The 19,234-nt window shown below is 40.8% G+C and overlaps 1 protein-coding gene across 2 annotated transcripts; it reads left to right on the top strand.

Annotated features, from left to right (window-relative positions):
* Positions 1-433: 433 nt before the first annotated feature.
* Positions 434-18,866, top strand: LOC117473860 (ATP-citrate synthase). 2 transcript variants are annotated; one of them, XM_034119791.1, is made up of 29 exons: positions 435-596; positions 2,470-2,651; positions 3,032-3,154; positions 4,240-4,302; positions 5,381-5,571; positions 6,872-6,951; positions 7,265-7,395; positions 7,618-7,736; positions 8,939-9,075; positions 9,413-9,474; positions 9,677-9,794; positions 10,050-10,204; positions 10,773-10,866; positions 11,880-11,909; positions 13,070-13,211; positions 13,650-13,818; positions 13,930-14,034; positions 14,223-14,419; positions 14,513-14,594; positions 14,699-14,809; positions 14,893-15,020; positions 15,107-15,200; positions 15,702-15,856; positions 15,975-16,125; positions 16,459-16,602; positions 16,790-16,903; positions 17,030-17,112; positions 17,360-17,436; positions 17,522-18,866. In XM_034119791.1, the coding sequence occupies exons 2-29, from the start codon at positions 2,493-2,495 to the stop codon at positions 17,614-17,616; spliced, it is 3,309 nt and encodes a 1,102-aa protein (XP_033975682.1). In that variant the 5' UTR covers positions 435-596; positions 2,470-2,492; the 3' UTR covers positions 17,617-18,866. The 2 variants fall into 2 exon arrangements, with proteins under 2 accessions (XP_033975683.1, XP_033975682.1); XM_034119792.1 differs by lacking the exon at positions 11,880-11,909 and having other exon boundaries at positions 434-596; positions 17,522-17,616.
* The last annotated feature ends 368 nt before the right edge of the window (positions 18,867-19,234 follow it).

Here is a 19,234-nt window from a genome sequence, read left to right as displayed (position 1 = left end):
AAGACTTTATTTTGGTAATTTTAGGCTACTTTTACTTATGTTGGGGCTATTATTTCTTCTTCCAGCACAGAGCAAACACTGCTAGTTTGGCTCACATTTTTGAATATTTATAAACAGAAATTGTAAAAGAAAACATGATCAAAATCGATTAAGTGTGTCTAAATCACACGTTAAATTGCAGGAATAGTAAGAATATTAGGGAAATATTAAAATAAATTCAGAAGTATTGTCAGATAAACCAAAGTATTGCACATTTTAAATATTTTTGCACAATAAATTCTTACAAAATGTTATTGTATAGTTAAATCAGTATTACACCATTTAGATATAAATAAATATTTGGGTGGCCTCTTATTATGTAGTCGTGTGGGCGTAACTGACGTCATCACGTGACCAGGTTTGGACCAATCAGGCGCCGGCATCGACGGGTAATCGGTCGCAAGATTATGGTGCGACAGTAGGGACGAGAGTGAGGCGAGGTGGCAACTGGCAGAAGCAGACCCGGGTTCAACAACAAGTAGTGACTCTTTAGCTGTGCCATTTTACACCGGAACGTGATTCTTGCACTTCAAGGAGGTGCTACTTTCATTGACAAGGTAACCCCATCCCGTTAAATGTTGTTTTTGTACACCAACGTTAGCTTCACCAGTTAGCAAAAGACTGTATGCAGCAATGTTAGGCTACAGCAGTTAGCCAGACAGGACTTTCAGGTGTAAGATGCTGTAATATCTGATACAACAGCTGTCACCCTGCCTAAGAGAAAAAGCAGAAATGAATCACAAACGCAGGCTCCCTGTCCTGACCGTCCTGAAAAGCTTGTTGTTTCCCTTTCCTAGCTCCCTTGTCGGGTTGTGCTTCACCTTATACATGTGTACATCTCCATTCCAGGAAGTTCCTTATTTACGCACAGCACGTTATTGAACTTGCTTGGTTAGCTAGTCGAGGCTACTAACTATGTGGAGTGGGTGTGGTAGCTGGTACAGGAGATCCATTCACTGGTGTTGGCCTGACGCACAAGATGTAGCATTACAGAATACATGGGAAAAGTGATGCTATAGCAGCTGAAACAGTACCCCCTTTCTGGCCCCATGTGATGCTACCATTGCCTCTTACCAATCCCAGTCTCCTTCATCTCAGGAGCCTGTACAGTGACACATATTTCACGGCTAAATAGCTTCAAACAATAGGCTGGACCCGTGGATTATGGAAGGCTAAACACTGGGACATCTGGCTATGAAAGCATGACAGGATAGCGTGCTAAGCTAAATCCAAGCCGACACCCCCAGGTTACATTTGACATACCTCTTGCAGACTGACTTTATATGTTGTAGTGCTGCAGCTGATGCAGAAGCTGCTATCATAAAGCTACTGTGAGCGTTTATTTGTAAAGCTGAAATAAAGCCATCATAACGTGTTATCAGATACACAAAGGCAGGGGAGATATGATGCATGTTACAAAGGCTCACTGCTTATCTCTGTTTGGTCTTTAGAAGTGGTTGTAAAGGTTCTTCATTGCTTTCTACATTATTTCTGATGCAGTATTGTAAGTGACGTGTCTGCAGAGCAGGTACGACAACACGTTTAAAACAGGAATTTCAGGATCATCAGTGCAACTTCACATCTTACCACACAAACATATAACAAAAGGATAGTTTGCTTGCTTTTTGTGGTTCATATCCTTTTTGTGACTAGTTAGACTGAATTGCAAAAACACGAAAATGCCTCATTTGGTCAAGCTGTGTGAATTTTGACTAGATCTTTTCATGACATGTACGTGATGACTTAACACATTTTGAATATCCTCTTCTCTCTCTATGATGACAGTTTGAAATCCTTAGTGAGATGATGATGTAGCCTAAACAGAGACATTATACTTACGAATGAATAAAATAAACCCAGGATTTATTCTGCCTTAAGGATACTAGTTCACGCACTATTTCATAACGTTTTAAGTTCTGGTGCATATCCATTGGTTGTGGACCTTAACTCTCTCTTGGTCTGTCTGGATTTTAGAAGTTGCCTTCATTGCCAGCTCAAGTGAATTGGATAAACATGTGACCATTCAGCAGACAGGGAATACTTTTACACTTTAGCTCAATCTGTAGCAAAGGATTTGTCGCTGTGGAAATATCAAACACAAATATTGCTGGCAAAGCACCAGAAAACTTTAAAGGTTAGCTTGCACTTAATGAAATATGCATGTCATTAGATCAAAGCTAGTCAAACTAGCTTTGTGAAACATTAGTGTGTGGCTAGGACAATAGGTGATTGATAAAAATGTCTCCCAAAAAACAGATGCACAAGACATGGATTTATTATTCAGGATTTCCAATTTATTCTATATTTGTTCGTAGGAATGCAAAAAAAAAACGTATCGATTTGTCCTGGCTTTTGTTTGTTTTATCCATCAATGTTGACATATGATGTTGTAACTCTGTGAAATGAACTGTCGGCCTCTCTCTCCTGAAGGTCCTGTGCTATCCAGCGCCACCATGTCAGCGAAAGCCATCTCAGAGCAGACGGGAAAAGAGTTCTTGTATAAGTATATCTGCACCTCGGCGGCTGTGCAGAACCGCTTCCGCTATGCCAACGCCACGGCTGAGACCGACTGGGTCCGCCTGGCACAGGATCATCCATGGCTGCTGACGGAGGTGAGGCTGCGGAGAGAGACCCAACACATCCTTCTACTCCTATCTAAGTTTGAGAATCTTTCCTCTGCTGATTGAAGTCATGAGGCTAATTATCTACTGTATGTCACTGTGACTGTGTGCATGATTTGCTGGACATTATGTGATTACCTTCACAGTGGCATGTGATGCGTCTAAATGCATTATTTGACTGTTGTTTTAGTAGCATTAGCAAATACCTAATATCTCTGAGTTTAATATTTTTTAGTTTGTGTCATTATTTGTAATTCTGTGTTCCAAGAATCCTACTTTAGAGTATATGAGTTGTATTTGTCACACCAGTATCGGTACAAATCTTTGCCTTTGTAAAATAAGTGGCTGATCGTTGACTTTCTTCCCTACAGCGGCTGGTGGTGAAGCCAGATCAACTAATCAAACGGCGGGGAAAGCTCGGGCTGGTGGGCGTCAACCTGGACCTGCAGGGTGTCCAAGAGTGGCTTAAAACCCGTATGATGAAGGAGACCACTGTGAGTAATCTCTCCGTCTGTCTTAGTGAGCCTTTAGACAGAAAGCAGCCCAGCATTACCTTTTTAAAGACAATGAAATATGATCCAGGAACTCAACACACTGTTTATCAGGCACCAAAAAACCAAGCACACGTAGATGAAGTAATCTACCAGAGACATTTTTTACACTCCTTTCATGACATTCCAAAAGCAGCTTTACTGGTCATCTGGCTGTTTTGTCATTCTGACAAAGAGTAATCAGTCTTTTTTTACTAAAGGGAAAGCTGTTTGTTGTTTATATCTCTATTCAAGTTTTTTCTCAGAATTCGCTTGGATAAGTATCAAATACTTTGACCGTGTATCCACTCTCAGATAACTTTATTGTCTTAATTTGTTTCTTTATCTTTGTTATCTTTTTATCTTCCACTTTACAATCCTCCAATATTGAAATATGTGGAATGACAGCTGACATAGTATGACTGGTATGTGATGTTATAAAAAACACAAAGAAGTCTCATTTAACGATATAAATGCATTGCATCTTAGATATGTTTAGCACATGGTCTCTGCTTCTCAGGGAGACTTTTCTGACTAATGATGTCATAAAATGAAGATAACAATGCAGTAAAACAGTCTGGCCCATGCAGTATTCACATCTTTTGTATAGTAACTGAAAAGACTGTACGCTTCTTTTTGTGCATTAGTCCCAGCATGTGGAGCTGTTATGTGCAGAAGGCTGGTGTGTCCAGTGCCAGAGGCCATGGGCTTATGTTTAGATCTGCCAGGTCAGAGGTTATATAATGCCAAGGAAGAGCATGGACTATTTCTGGTCCACCCATGCAAACATGCCGTGCTGCACTTCAAACAAACTGTCTCCATACTACCAGTAAAAAAATAAAACTCATTTACTGGCCAGACATGCCATTCAATTAGCTTTTTTTAGTATCATTTGTCATTCTATCATCTTTCTTTAAATAGAAAAAAGGGCATGGTGAACATAGAAAAACTGGGTGTGTAGATCTGACAGTATATTATACATTTAAACCTGGGAGGAGTATGAAATGACGTGTTTGGGTTTGATGACATCAAGTGTTTGTCTTGAATAGGTCGGAAAAGCAAAGGGTGTGCTGAAGAACTTCCTCATTGAGCCGTTTGTTCCACACCCACAGGTAATGTATGCTACGTTTCTTGTTTTTGTATGCTACGTTTCTTGTTTTTCATCATTTCATATCCTGTTCTGAAAGCCAAGTTAATTTAAAGGTCCCATGTCATGCTTTTCCGGTTATTACCCGTCCCCTTGTGTGTTATGAAGGTTTTTATGCATGTAAACGGTGTGCAGAGTCACAAACCCTCAAAGTACACCCTGTAGCGAGTAAAACTCTAACACAGAAAATACCTGTCTATGCTGCCCCAGAACGCCTCGTTGGAGATTTCTCTTTTTCCATTGTTTTCTTCCTGGGTACAGTGACGTGCCCATACCCAAATGGACCCATTGGTCCAAGTGGACCAATCCGTGGAGCCGTTAGGTTAAGACTTCCTCACACTCACTCACTCAATCTTTTCTCAGCTGCAGCTCCGCCGATTTCTCCTCCCTGAGACGGCGGGGCGAGGCTGTGAGTCGTGTGTGAGCACACACACAAACTCCCAGCCAGGCTGCGGGTGTGTGTGTTCAGGCTGTGTCTCGCTGTCTCGCAGACGGCCACTGGGCTTATAGGGAGGGGGGGGGCAGGAGCTCCAACAAGCCGTTTAGGACAGAGAGTGAATACACATGCTATACAGAGATGCTGTATGAGAAACCAATGTGATTTTGGAAAATTGCACAATATAAATCTATTTTAGTATACCTCAACAATGGAATTATGATCAGTAGAAATGGCCATGACATGGGACCTTTAAGTTGACAAACAATAACCACTAGTTAACCCACTTGGCAAGTACGTAAAATCTCCAGGGCAAAGACACAAATATGTTTTTGTATTCAGGTCATGTGATTTGGTGGTTGATGCCCTCACAGTTTTGTGAAGAGAACAAACTAAGATTATAGTGTTGCAGTATATGTGTCACCCGTGACTGTGAGAAAACATGCCTCAAGGTCAGCTCTGTTAAAATGGGGAACTAAATTGGATATTTGTCAAACAAGCTCGTCAGGCTTTTGTAAACAAGTGAAACATTCGCTCTGAAGTTTGCCAAAGATATCTCTGTTTGTATATGCTTGAACTCGCCCTAATGCTGTACTGATCTACCCAGGAGGAGGAGTTTTATGTGTGTATTTATGCCACACGTGAGGGCGACCAAGTGCTTTTCCACCACGAGGGAGGAGTGGAGGTGGGCGATGTGGACGCCAAGGCTGAGAGGCTGATGGTGGCAGTGAACGAAAAGCTGAGTGAGGACCAGGTCACTGAGCAGCTCCTCACACACGTTCCTGAAGACAAGAAACAGTAAGGACACATGCTTTCATTTATTTTTCGTTCGCACTATAAGATCTACAGCAGTCAACTTAACCCAATTTCAATTCAGAGATACTTGGATAAGAGGTTGTACCCCCTCATGTGTTAGGCCATTGCTACAAATACAACACTATGATAAGCATCCATATTTTAAATCATGATATATAGTTATTGTCCCACCTTTCCTTTAACTTAATTTTTGTGTATTTAGAAGAAGAAGAAGATGGACCTTTATTAATCCCCTGAGGGGGAAATTCAGTTTCTACTGTGTCGTACACACATGCGTTTTTATACAGGTACATACAGGTTAGGGTTAGGGTTAGGGTTAGTACACAGTACACACTTTTTACATCATGCACATACATATACAAATACACAGTTATATGCACACATGCACATGCAGTTGAGAGGTCAGAGCGGAGGCAGCCAGTCTAGCCAGCGCCAGTGAGCAGTTGGGGGTTAGGTGCCTTGCTCAAGGGCACTTCGGCAGTGGCCCAGGAGGTGAACTGGCTCCTCTCCAGTGCCAGTCCATCTATTCTTTGGTCCAATCGGGACGTGAACCGGCGACCCTTCGGTCCATATAAAAATATATATTTATATTTCTCCAAACAGCATAAAACAAGGCAAAATGAACTGCCATGAATGAACAATTTAAGCTTTCTCATTTAAAATCTAGCCCAGTTCGGAAGAGTTCACCATTTCTCTCTCTGACTTGCAACCTCTAACCTCAAACCTTCTTCAGTTCCGTTTACTGCCAGATAAAGTGTAGCATGTACCACAAAATGATGACGAAACTCAACTTTTTGCAGCGTAGTTTATTGCTTCACTGCTGGCGGATGAACGTGCAAATCATTTGCATTTCTGTTTTGCAACATTTAAAACGTTTGCTTAAAATAGGCTTATATCCTAACCTGGTTTTGGATGATTCCTTTTGTAACTGTTGCTATATTTTTCTTCCAATGCATCAAAGATAGTCTCTCTTCATTGTAGTTTGTGTATTTTAGCTGTTTGGTTACCTTGAGATGTGTGTTTTAGATTAGTTTTCCAAATACCATCCCTGGGGTGCAGAGAACATGCTGATCCCTCTTTGATGCAGCAAAACATTTCTGTTTGCTTCCAAAGGCAGAACGTGTGAAGAAACTAGTCAAAGTGTGATCCCCTCTGAATTAAATAACTGCTGCACTGTATGTTATAAGTGGCAGCACTTGGCATAATATGTTATGTAATGTATAATATATGAATGTTCTTAATGTTTCCTAATTTTAATGGAATGTTTTTGTTTTTCTTAAAGAGTCTTAGCCAGCTTCATAGTTGGCCTCTTCAACTTGTACGAGGACCTCTACTTCACCTACCTTGAGATCAACCCTATAGGTACAAACTATGTTAAACTTCAAAGACTTTAGGACACTGAGAAGTGAGATGGAGTGTCATTCTTCACTTTGGGAATATGTCAAGTATTTTATTATTCCAACGGCTCAAATTGACCATTCAACAGAATTAATTAAGTATTTTGAGGGGATTCATTATTAATTTATGGGAACAATTTACTAATGGTGCATATTAATGATAAATGTCAAATTATCAAATGTACCACTGTGGCATATTCTTCTATAACATCTTCATTTGAGAAAAAACATGAAAACATCACAATAATAAATAGCACAACTTTTATTCTCTTAACCAGTCGTCACCAAAGATGGAGTGTACGTCCTGGACATGGCAGCCAAGATTGATGCCACAGCAGATTACATCTGCAAGGCTAAATGGGGGGATGTGGAGTTCCCACCTCCCTTTGGCAGGGAAGCATATCCAGAGGTGAGACCTGAAGTACAGTAAAGAAGGTTTTTATGCACGTGTGTGTTAAGATCTATTGGGTTGAAATGCATCACACAATGTGTAGTTTTGGACCGTCTCAAATATATTAAAAAGTCCAAACCTCCAGGTTTGGACCCTAACCCATGAAACAGAAACTGAAGTGCAACATTGTTATGCCCTCCTGCTTGGCCTTATTACCACTGTATGATGTGTCCATTGCAGGAGGCATACATAGCTGACCTGGATGCAAAGAGTGGAGCCAGTCTGAAGCTGACGCTGCTGAACCCTCAGGGCAGGATCTGGACCATGGTGGCCGGGGGAGGGGCTTCAGTAGTCTACAGGTACACCAATCTTTAATAAGGGTTCATATCAAGCTTCTTTAGCTAACGAATCTGCTTTGCTGGATTAAAAATATACTATATAGAGTTTTTAATATTGTGTGAAACTGTCATTGCTCCATGGCTTAACATGTAGAAGAAGAAGAATAGGGAGGGATGAAACCCTCTTTAATGGTCACACATGCAGAGCACACAGCACACACAGTGAAATTTGGCCTCTGCTTTTAACCCATCCTAGTACAAGGAGTCTAGTACTAGGAGCAGTGGGCAGCTATTGTACAGCGCCCGGGGAGCAATGGGAGTGGGGGGGGAAGGGGGGTGTCCGGTGCCTTGCTCAAGGGCACCACGGCAGGGCAGGAGGTGAACTGGGACCTCTCCAAGTAGAAGTCCACACTCCATATTTAGGTCTGGTCGGGGACTTGAACCAGCGACCCTACGGCTCACAGTCCAAGCCCCTACTGACTGAGCCACTGCCGGACTGTATATTTTCTACTTTCTTGTTTTATTTTATTGTAAAATGCCTTGTCTTTTATGCTGTTGCAACACAAACATTTCCCAAATTGGGATCAATAAAGTACCATCTTATCTTAAAATATAAAGGGATTTTATTTTGCCTCAAAGCAAGTTTTTGTTTGGAAAACAGCTGTTATTTTAAAGGCTGCCTGGGGAGGATTTTAACCTTCATTTATGCTATCGAGCAGGGTTCTTGTAGGTTTGTGTCCCTGTTAAGTTTTTCTTGTGGACACGCATGAGGCATGTATGCATTATACCATACCCTGTAGAAAAAAACATCTGTAGCGCTACTGTCCAACTTCCGGCTAATCTAAAAATGGGGTTGTCGGTGGAGATGAGTCAGGCAGAGGTGACGGAGCAGAGCAGACGGAAAATGCTAGCGGCAAGTGAACTGAGGCACGAATAATTGGCAACTTTAAGCCTTTAACTTAATTAAACGGGTGAGTTATATAATGCAAACCATGAACACCTATCACTAATAGGGGAAATTAGCTAAAGAGACCAAAGCCGCCTTTCATACCAGGCTGTAGACGTGTTTTATTCTGCTGCAAAGTTTAAAATTGAGGTATATGTAGAATGACTCCCTATTGAAGCCAGCATTAAGTGCAGTTTTTGCACCGTTATTTTTAAACCAAAAGCAATAACTAAAATGTGAACTCAGTACTTAACCATCCATCTTTCCTCTTCCTTAGTGACACCATTTGTGACCTGGGAGGGGTGGACGAACTGGCCAACTACGGAGAGTACTCCGGCGCACCCAGTGAGCAGCAGACCTACGACTACGCTAAAACAATCCTCTCTCTCATGACACGGGAGAAACATCCTCAAGGTCGGTGCAGCCAACACTCATTGAGACTTGTTTTTCCCCAACAAGGTCAATAAAATAAGCCACAAAAAGTCTCGGGAGACAGACTTTAGGAAACCAAGCTTGACTGTTTTATATTAATAGGACATTTCCTTTGGACTTTTCCAAGTTTGTTTAAGCAATAAAATGTGGGTTCTGCAATGTGACCTTCATGTTTTTGTTAAGATTGTCACAAGGCTGCTGTTCACTGTGTGTGGGCTGCCAGCAATAGACCTCAGGGCTGTCACCAAACTGTAACTGGGGTGTCGCATTTCAGTCATGAACATCTTCCTAACAACACTACTCTCTCTGTTTCCTGCAGGGAAAGTGCTGATCATCGGAGGAAGTATTGCCAACTTCACCAACGTAGCAGCAACATTCAAGGTGAAACGCATAAATATATGAAAAACATCATGAAACGTAAACTCAAGTCCAAATCTTATTATAGGTATGTAAAAGCTAGGGTACGTAACATTGGAAAAGCAAGATGGAGTCACATTTTTAAATGATCCAACCCCAAAACGCAGACCAATATCCGTCTCTCTGAGCAGCTCTTATTGACTGACACCTTTCTCTCTCTCCTTAGGGCATTGTCAGGGCAATCAAAGACTACCAAGGTCCTCTGAAGGAGCACGAGGTCACCATCTTTGTTCGACGTGGCGGACCCAACTACCAGGAGGGGCTGAGGGTGATGGGAGAAGTAGGTGAGTGAGATGAAGCTAAAGGTGACAAGAAAGAGACCAAGACAAAGAATCATTTGTTACTTGAAATGCTTGATAACCTGATTTCAGTGTCTGATTGTTGGCTGTAAAAGCGGCAGGCACTGATAGATGGTCGACCCCGACTCTCTTCCAAGAACTAATTGTCATTAAAATAAATGTAACATATTTATTCAACAAACTTAAAGATGTTAAACTATTTATTTGAACAGCTATGTCTCTGTTTGTCTCTTTCTGCAGGGAAGACCACAGGTATTCCTATCCATGTGTTCGGTACTGAGACCCATATGACGGCCATTGTTGGAATGGCTCTGGGCCACAAGCCGATCCCTAACCAGCCGCCGATGGACGCACATACGGCTAACTTCCTCCTCAACGCCAGCAACAGTCCAGCGGTACTTACATTCAGTCACACAATGAGAACATTTTACATGACCTGCAGCTCTTTTATTTTACACACATTACAGATGTCATATTGCTTGAGATTAATTTCAATGTGCCAATTGTCCAGTTGGATGGAATTCGCATTTTGAGCTGTCCTTAAGTAATTTGAAAATGTGTGATATTATATCGTAAGTATATGCACTTGTTGTTCCCATGTAGTGAAAGGTGATGCTTGTTTAATGGCATTAAATGACCTGTGATACAGTTCAGTCATGCATGTTCAAACACTATTTAAGGTTTGGAGTTTGTAACTTGCTTGAGTAGCTCTATTGTGAAGCCTTACACAGTTTTCTTTTTTATGGTCCGTGTGCTACTTTTATTTGTCAACTGAATTTAAAATGTATACCTGTCACAGCTATAAGGACGGGTAATAAGCTCATACATTGCATGCGTGCACTGAAATGTAAAACTTGTACTGTAAGTGGGGAAATTGTTGGTTCCCTGCTACCATTTCTTCTTGGAAGCTTCTGTAAAGCTTTCAATAACATGAATGTTTGTTTCTCAATTTTTTTGTTCCAGACTCCAGCAACAACAAGGACAGCTTCATTCTCCGAAGCCAGGACGTCTAACAATGTCACCCCGGCTAAAAAGTCTAAAGCAGGTCTTCCAGCAGGTAACTAACACAGCCTTACTGTAGTCCACTGTGTCTAATGAGCACAACCCCATATGTACTCGTACACTTCTGCTTTTTCATTTCACTGATCCCTGCGGCCTGTATTTCTCCCTTCCCTCTCCCAAATGCTACTTTTCTGCTTTTTCATTTTCATTCAATTTTTTCCTCCTCTTCTTTTGTTTGCTGCACAAACTGTGTCCTCTCACCCTCGTCCTTTTCATGCTTGTTTCTCTAAGACTCTCTTCATTCTATACTGTGGCCTCTGAAGAATGTGGTCATAGGCGATTGGAAAGGTAAGTGATAGGTGTGCCATGCCCACACTGCGCTCGGCTCCTTATACCCTCCACCGAAGTGTGTGTGTGTGTGTGTGTGTGTGTGTGTGTGTGTGTGTGTGTGTGTGTGTGTGTGTGTGTGTGTGTGTGTGTGTGTGTGTGTGTGTGTGTGTGTGTGTGTGTGTGTGTGTGTGTGTGTGTGTGTGTGTGTGTGTGTGTGTGTGTGTGTGTGTGGTGTGTGTGTGTGTGTGTGTGTGTGTGTGTGTGTGTGTGTGTGTGTGTGTGTGTGTGTGTGTGTGTGTGTGTGTGTGTGTGTGTGTGTGTGTGTGTGTGTGTGTGTGTGTGTGTGTGTGTGTGTGTGTGTGTGTGTGTGTGTGTGTGTGTGTGTGTGTGTGTGTGTGTGTGTGTGTGTGTGTGTGTGTGTGTGTGTGTGTGTGTGTGTGTGTGTGTGTGTGTAGTGTGTGTGTGTGTGTGTGTGGTGTGTGTGTGTGTGTGTGTGTGTGTGTGTGTGTGTGTGTGTGTTAAGTTCAGCACAGGCTATTTCAATTTGGGCTTTCCCTTTTTAAAGTAAAGGCATGGTCTGTAGCAGCTGAGCTTTGCATGGTGTTTCCTCTGGTCTGTTTTATGAAGAGATGAGACAGTTTACAGAATGCACTGAAGTCTGTTTATGAATGAGATAAAGATGCACTCATTATTTTCTCATTTTGTTGTATTTTGTGTTCCTGTCCCGTTGGGTCACAGAAGCGATAGCCTCTTCAGGCTGCAGCAGAGGTAGGGAAGGGTGTGAACAAACCTGTCCTCCTGCCCTCTCAGCCCTCTGTCCCCTGCCTTCACATGTGTGGCTTTTTGCTGATGTTAGGGTGGCTTACTCACCTTTTTAAGGGTGGCTGTTTTATGTTTTTTCTGAACATACATTTGTCAAGGAAGCATACATCAACAGTGACATTGGTGAATAATTCTTATATATTATAAGAATAAACAAAACTGTGATGTATGACAGCCTAAACGAGTCAATCATTTTAACATTTGCCTTACCCTTTTAAGGCCAGCACATCCTTATTCAAATCATTTTATCAAAATGGCAATGTGGCTTATTGTGGGGGGGAAATGTGTCAGAAATCCCCTGCAAAAATCTCACCATAATCATTTTAATATATCTTTTGAAAAAGGATAATTTACTCTTATAATGCAATTGCAATATCATTCAAATTATTCCCAGTTATGTTTTTTACAAAGGCAGTGAGTCTGGACAGAGAGGAGAGACTTGCGAGGCCTTAAACTAATGTGTGGCATGATGGTGACTAACTGAAAACAAATTCCAAACCACATTGTACCCTAACAGGACAATCTGCATACTCTGGGGGTTGCTTTATCTGGACCTTGCTTTGAAATATGTTAATTGAATTACAAGATGAGAACTTTATCATCACAATTGAGGCTTACATAGTATTACAGCTTGTAGGGTGATTTTTACAAACACAGAGTAAAAAATGTGAACTCTGTGTTTGTAAAATTAGCACTGTAAAAATGCTATATATATATATATATATATATATATATATATATATATATATATATATATATATACTACAATATATTCACATTTTTTACTCTGTGTTTGTAAAATTAGCACTGTAAAAATGCTATATATAATGTATAATGTGTGGGGTTTATATTACAATGCACGTATAAAGACCTGCCATGTCAATATGGCCGGCAAACTGCATCAGAGAAACATGGCCTTCCTTCTGGAGTGATGTTTGTTATGGTGACGAGTTGTTTTCTCTACTTCCTGTGTCTCTGTTGTTACCATTCACATTCCTGCTGTTTTCCTGAGCCTGACCCCCTCCCCCCTCTTGCCAGTTGTGATTTTTATTTCTGCTTAAATCGCCAAATTCATTTTCTCTCCGTCTGACTTCTCTTTCTTTCAGCTAGAGCCACCACGCTCTTCAGAAAACAAACCAAGGCCATAGTGTGGGGTATGCAGACACGTGCAGTGCAAGGCATGCTGGACTTTGACTACGTATGCTCCCGGGACGAACCCTCTGTGGCAGCCATGGTGTACCCCTTCACGTAGGTTCCCCAAGATCTTAAGTTTGTTTAAAATCTGTTGAATTACAGGACTTTGTATTCCTCTGATTATGACAATCTCCACAGTGTTGCAAAAATATCCTCCTTATTTCAGTTTCAGTGCAGACATCATGTGGCGTTGTCTTATAATGTGTGTGTTGTTGCTACCAGATCCAAATATTAAAAGGAAAAACTACACAGATCATTTTGTCACATTGTGTAAAGAACTAAGGAGACATTTCTTCCACCCATACATTAGTTTTTTTATCCTAATATCCTGCTTTTAACTTGTCAGATATGCATGTCTTTTATCAAGTCATATTTTACCTTGGTTAAATTGTCTTTTTAGTTAACATGTTCTGACAAATAACAAACTTAGAAACCTGTACTCGACTATAGACCAAATCTTTTATTTATAGTCTTCTGCCTTGTGTTACGTAGTGGGGATCACAAGCAGAAGTTTTACTGGGGTCACAAGGAGATCCTGACCCCCGTCTATAAGAGCATGGACGACGCCATGAAGAAGCACCCCGAGGTGGACGTCCTGATCAGCTTCGCTTCACTGCGCTCAGCCTTCGACAGCACAATGGAGGCCATGCAGCACCCACAGGTACAAAGACTTACTGTAAAATATGTTTAAATATATTCCCATACATCACTGCATAAAGGTTAAGGATGCAGTTCTACATGAAAGTCATCTCTCATCTGATTGTGTTTTCAGATTCACACAATCGCCATCATTGCTGAGGGCATTCCTGAAGCTCAGACAAGGAAGATAATCAAGATGGCAGACGAGAAAGGTGTCACTATCATCGGCCCTGCTACGGTATGATTCATATATCACCAAGAGATACAAAAAAAAGGATCTCTTTCCAAATACTGCTGTAGACTGTCAATGCAGGTGTCATTGTTTTTGTCTGAGTGTATAAACGCCTTTAATCATCAGTTTGTAAGCGGAAAACGATCAAATTTCAACTGGCACACATATGATACCCATTCTTTTTTGTGTCCTAGGTTGGTGGCATCAAGCCGGGTTGTTTCAAGATCGGCAACACAGGTGGCATGCTGGACAACATCCTGGCTTCCAAACTGTATCGCCCTGGCAGCATTGCTTATGTGTCACGCTCCGGGGGCATGTCCAACGAGCTGAATAACATCATCTCCCGCACCACAGACGGCGTCTATGAAGGTGTCGCCATCGGGGGGGACAGGTAAATAACTTATTAGCTGAGGAGTGATGTATGTCCAGTTAAAAACCTGTTGTAAAACTGTTGTCTTTTTAAAAAAAAAAAAAAAATATCCAGATATCCAGGCTCCACCTTCATGGACCACGTCCTTCGTTACCAGGACACTCCAGGGGTTAAGATGATAATTATGCTGGGAGAGGTGAGAGTTGCTCCACTAATGTTTATATTTTCAGATTAACCTCAACACAATGTTGTTTTCTGTCATTTTGCATTTTTTAAATCTCTTTCACTATTATAACCCAGGTTGGAGGCACAGAAGAGTACAAGATCTGCCAAGGCATCAGAGAAGGGAGGATAACCAAGCCTGTGGTGTGCTGGTGTATTGGAACCTGTGCCACCATGTTCACTTCAGAGGTTTGGTGGCCACAATGATTCAAAACATGCTTGAATTGTGTTGTTGAGTTTTTGAGCTCAACCGGTCTCACTGCCATCTTCAGGTTCAGTTTGGCCATGCAGGAGCCTGCGCCAACCAGGCTTCAGAGACAGCAGTAGCCAAGAACCAGGCCCTGAGGGACGCCGGCGCTTATGTACCAAAGAGCTTTGATGAGCTGGACGATGTCGTCAAGTGAGAAATTCATCACAGTCACACCACAGGATGTCATTGAATAGTTTGGGGGTTTGAGCTGATTTTGTGAATATATTGTTAAACAGGACTGTTTATGACGAACTGGTGGCCAATGGTACCATCATTCCTGCTCAGGAGGTGCCCCCCCCTACAGTGCCTATGGATTACTCTTGGGCCAGGGTAAGGAACTTAATTATTACTTCTTAGAAAAATGTGGCTTATTTTTCCCTCTTTTCTTTCAAATGCATCTCTGTCGGCCACTAAATAATAATATGTTGAATCTGGTATAATTACAATTTAGTGATAATACATTTGATAGGATAAGGTGAATGTATAAGGAGAATTTATGTATAAAACTATTAACACATTTTGACCTTTGAATGTGGTGCCTAAAAGTCGAAATATGAGACTTGTCAGTTTCCTCTGGTGGACAAAATATGTAATGGCACCACTGTTTCCATTCCCTCTGCATACAGTATAAGCCAATACTGATCTCTGCTATAAACTGTAATGACATTTTCATACAGTTATTTTTACCTATGCACTTAATGTTTGTCATTTTTTTTTTTTAAGCACTTTGAATTGCCTTGTTTTTAAAAGGTGCTATATGAATAAACGTGCCTTGCCTATGTGTTGATACCCAGTTATTATTGATTTAACCCTCCTCTGGTTCTCCTGCAGGAGTTGGGTCTGATTCGTAAACCAGCCTCATTCATGACCAGCATCTGTGACGAGCGAGGCCAGGAGCTCATCTACGCCGGCATGCCCATCACAGAGGTCTTTAAAGAGGAGATGGGTCTAGGAGGAGTGCTGGGCTTGCTTTGGTTTCAACGAAGGTCAGTATGACGCCTAGACTACAACTGGTGATATGTTACAGAGAGAAGAAGTGTTGACTGGCTTCATTTCCTACACATAGATCTGTAGAGGAATAAGCTGTGCTGTGTTTGTGTCTAGGTTGCCGCGCTATGCCTGCCAGTTCATTGAGATGTGCCTGATGGTGACAGCTGATCACGGACCTGCTGTCTCTGGAGCACACAACACCATTGTCTGTGCTCGTGCTGGCAAGGACCTTATCTCAAGCCTCACCTCCGGCCTGCTCACCATTGTAAGTACTGCTTAGACACTTGTGCACATGCACCATCAATACAAGTAGTAATGTTGATTTTCTTTTCTTTTTTAAATAGCTGTAAAGTTGCAATGATGTTTGAGCCTGTGATGAAAGCCCTTAATATAAAACATTTTTATTGAAACAAGTGAAAGTTGGATCTAAAGACACATGCAGTTACCGCTTATTTCTATAGGTTCCACCAAAGAAAACACAACATAGATCTAAGAAATTGTGACTTCAACCAGAAAACAATGACAGGAATTATGAAAATGCTCACCTGTCATCACCTATCTCTTCTGCACTGAAGCATTGTTCATTCATGAATTCCAGGGGGACCGTTTCGGAGGCGCTCTGGATGCAGCTGCAAAGCAGTTCAGCAAGGCATTCGACAGCGGCATGGTGCCGATGGAGTTTGTCAACAAGATGAAGAAGGACGGCAAGCTGATCATGGGCATCGGCCACAGAGTCAAATCAGTAAGCGGCGCTCAGTTTCTCATACTCTCTCAAGTTACCTCAGCTATATAAAACAATGGCACTGATTAATGAACACAGTTGTTAAGATTATGCCTAAGAATAGTTATTGTTATAGTTCAAATCAATCTAAATGAATATCTACTGTTAAGAGCTTTCATTAGAAATAAAAACATTTGTCTGTTTTCAGATCAACAACCCAGATATGCGTGTGCAGATTCTGAAGGACTATGTCAAACAGAATTTCCCCTCCACCGTAATGCTTGACTACGCCCTAGACGTAGAGAAGATCACCACCTCTAAGGTACTTGTCAGCTTTATTATCAAAAGTGAACAACATTTGTTTTCAATGGGACCATTTCAACTTTTTCTCCTTTTTTATTTTACATTATATTGCGCAATTTACCGTTATTCCTGTGACATTTTTCAGAAACCCAACCTAATACTCAACGTAGACGGCTTTATTGGTGTTGCCTTTGTGGACCTGCTCAGGACATGTGGTGGCTTCACACGGTAAGAATAAAACTGCAAGACATGTTTTATATTTCTACAACAGAATTTTTCAATATAGTCATTCATTATCTCTGAATACACCAGCTTTCACATGAGGAACCTAATCTTCTTATGACTCTATTACACTATTTAAAAATCCCTTTTATTAAACTGAAACTTCAGAAGCCAAAAGTGCATTGTCTTTTCTCTGTAATAGTAAGCACACAGTCTAGTATTGTTTCTCACATGAATGTTGAACGGGTTCCAGAGACGAGGCTGACGAGTTTGTGGAGATCGGTGCACTAAATGGGATCTTTGTCCTTGGCCGTAGTATGGGATTTATTGGTGAGTTCCATTCCAATAGAGCCATGATCAGTTGTCATATTAATTGTAAAAACAAAACATCTAACTGGTCTTTTTCTTGCATTAGGGCATTACCTGGACCAGAAGAGGCTGAAACAGGGTTTGTACCGCCACCCGTGGGATGACATCTCATATGTGCTTCCTGAACATATGTCCATGTAATCTCTGCATCCCAGAAGAGGACGCGCTTCCAGATGTGACTGCCCAAATGGGTCAGGCAGCATTTCACATCTCACTTAAGGTTTATGTACTCTCTCCGGTTGTGATAAACTGCAGCCTTGGGGAAACTGGGCAGGGTGATTCTAGAAAAAAAAAAGTACTTTCTGGCTGAGGGATATGGGAAAAAGTTTTCAATCTAGTTTTTACGGAAAAAAGGGGAATTATATTTTTAGATTTAGTTTTTGACAAATTATTTAAAGTATGCGATGTAACTTATTCCATTTTGACCACAAACCCAAACCACAGCTGTTGCAGAAGCACCAAATCAATTTGAACTTTTATTAAATTCAAAAACTGCGGGATTCAAAGCACATTTCAAACCTGACTCTTGCATTACGCTGGGTGTTCTGTTCATCTTCAGTAAAGGCTACTGATGTGGCATTTTTCAAGCTCTACAATACCATGTCTTTTTTTAAACTACTCAAAATAGTTTATAACAATTGATTTGATTTAGTCCACAACAAAGTGAGCTTGATTATGCTTTCTAAGTATTGCAACTTAGTTCAAACACGTTGGCAAATAATGTCAGATTAAAACTCCTCCTTCAGTGTTCACCCCATTAGGAAAGGTGCTTTTAAACAAAATAAACCAAAGTCATTATTAGGGAATTTGTCATCTTTGTTAAAAGTGAAATGTTGTTACGGGTCCAGTGGTGGATATTCCAGAGCTAATCAAGATCTCATGTTTTGGAAAGGAGGTATTCTACTGAGATAAAGGAACTAAACAAACAATTAAATGATGATTTAAGTGGTACTACACTATTGCCTTTACAAGAACAACCCTGGATGTAAACCAGTGGTTGAAATTCATCGGTTACGGTAAACACCAAGTATAAATTGAACTTTTTGTGTTCTGAATAACTGTCAGAAAACAGGAAAATGTAGAAACATCGGAAGGGGAGTGACAAAATGCTTCATGAATGAGCCCTTTGAGTCTTTGAAAGCAAATTTCTTTGAGGGACCATGAAAGCGGTTTGCTTTACTTGGGAGAGTTATTGCACATAATACAAATAATTATACAGTTCTGGCTTGACACCGACTCAAAACGCTTTGTTACCGCCCACTGTACGGCCTGCTGTGTTCGATCTTTGTTTTGCTGTTTCTATTTAACTGTGTAAAAAATACTTTGTTTTTTTGTAATACGCTGTCATATAGTATAATAATAAAGAACTTATTGTTTTACTTTTCATTTTGGCTGATGTGTATGTCTAAATCTTTTGTAGGTCAACACTCCTCCATCAAAGTGTATGAAGATTTGCTCTTTTGTCAAGTTAAGAGAAGTTCTTTTCAGTGGGAATGTAATTGCTAATAAAACACTTGATTTATGAGTCATCTCCAAAGACAAACATAGGGAACATTTTAATTCAAAAGTAAAAATGTTGAGGTTAATATTGAAAGAAAATGGTAGATATTATAGATATAAATATAGCTGCATGACTTAAATTAGTAAGTTAGTTTGAAGGTAATTTTTGATTAAAGGATATTACATGCGAGTGTTTTGAGATATTATATATAATAATAATAAACTTTATTTATATAGCACCTTTCATGCAAGATGCAGC

Source organism: Trematomus bernacchii, unplaced genomic scaffold (assembly GCF_902827165.1).
Source record: "Trematomus bernacchii unplaced genomic scaffold, fTreBer1.1, whole genome shotgun sequence".
In the NCBI taxonomy this organism is placed as follows: Eukaryota; Metazoa; Chordata; class Actinopteri; order Perciformes; family Nototheniidae; genus Trematomus; species Trematomus bernacchii.
The sequence above is the reverse complement of the archived record's forward strand: the minus strand, read 5'-3'. Positions and strand labels throughout refer to the sequence as shown.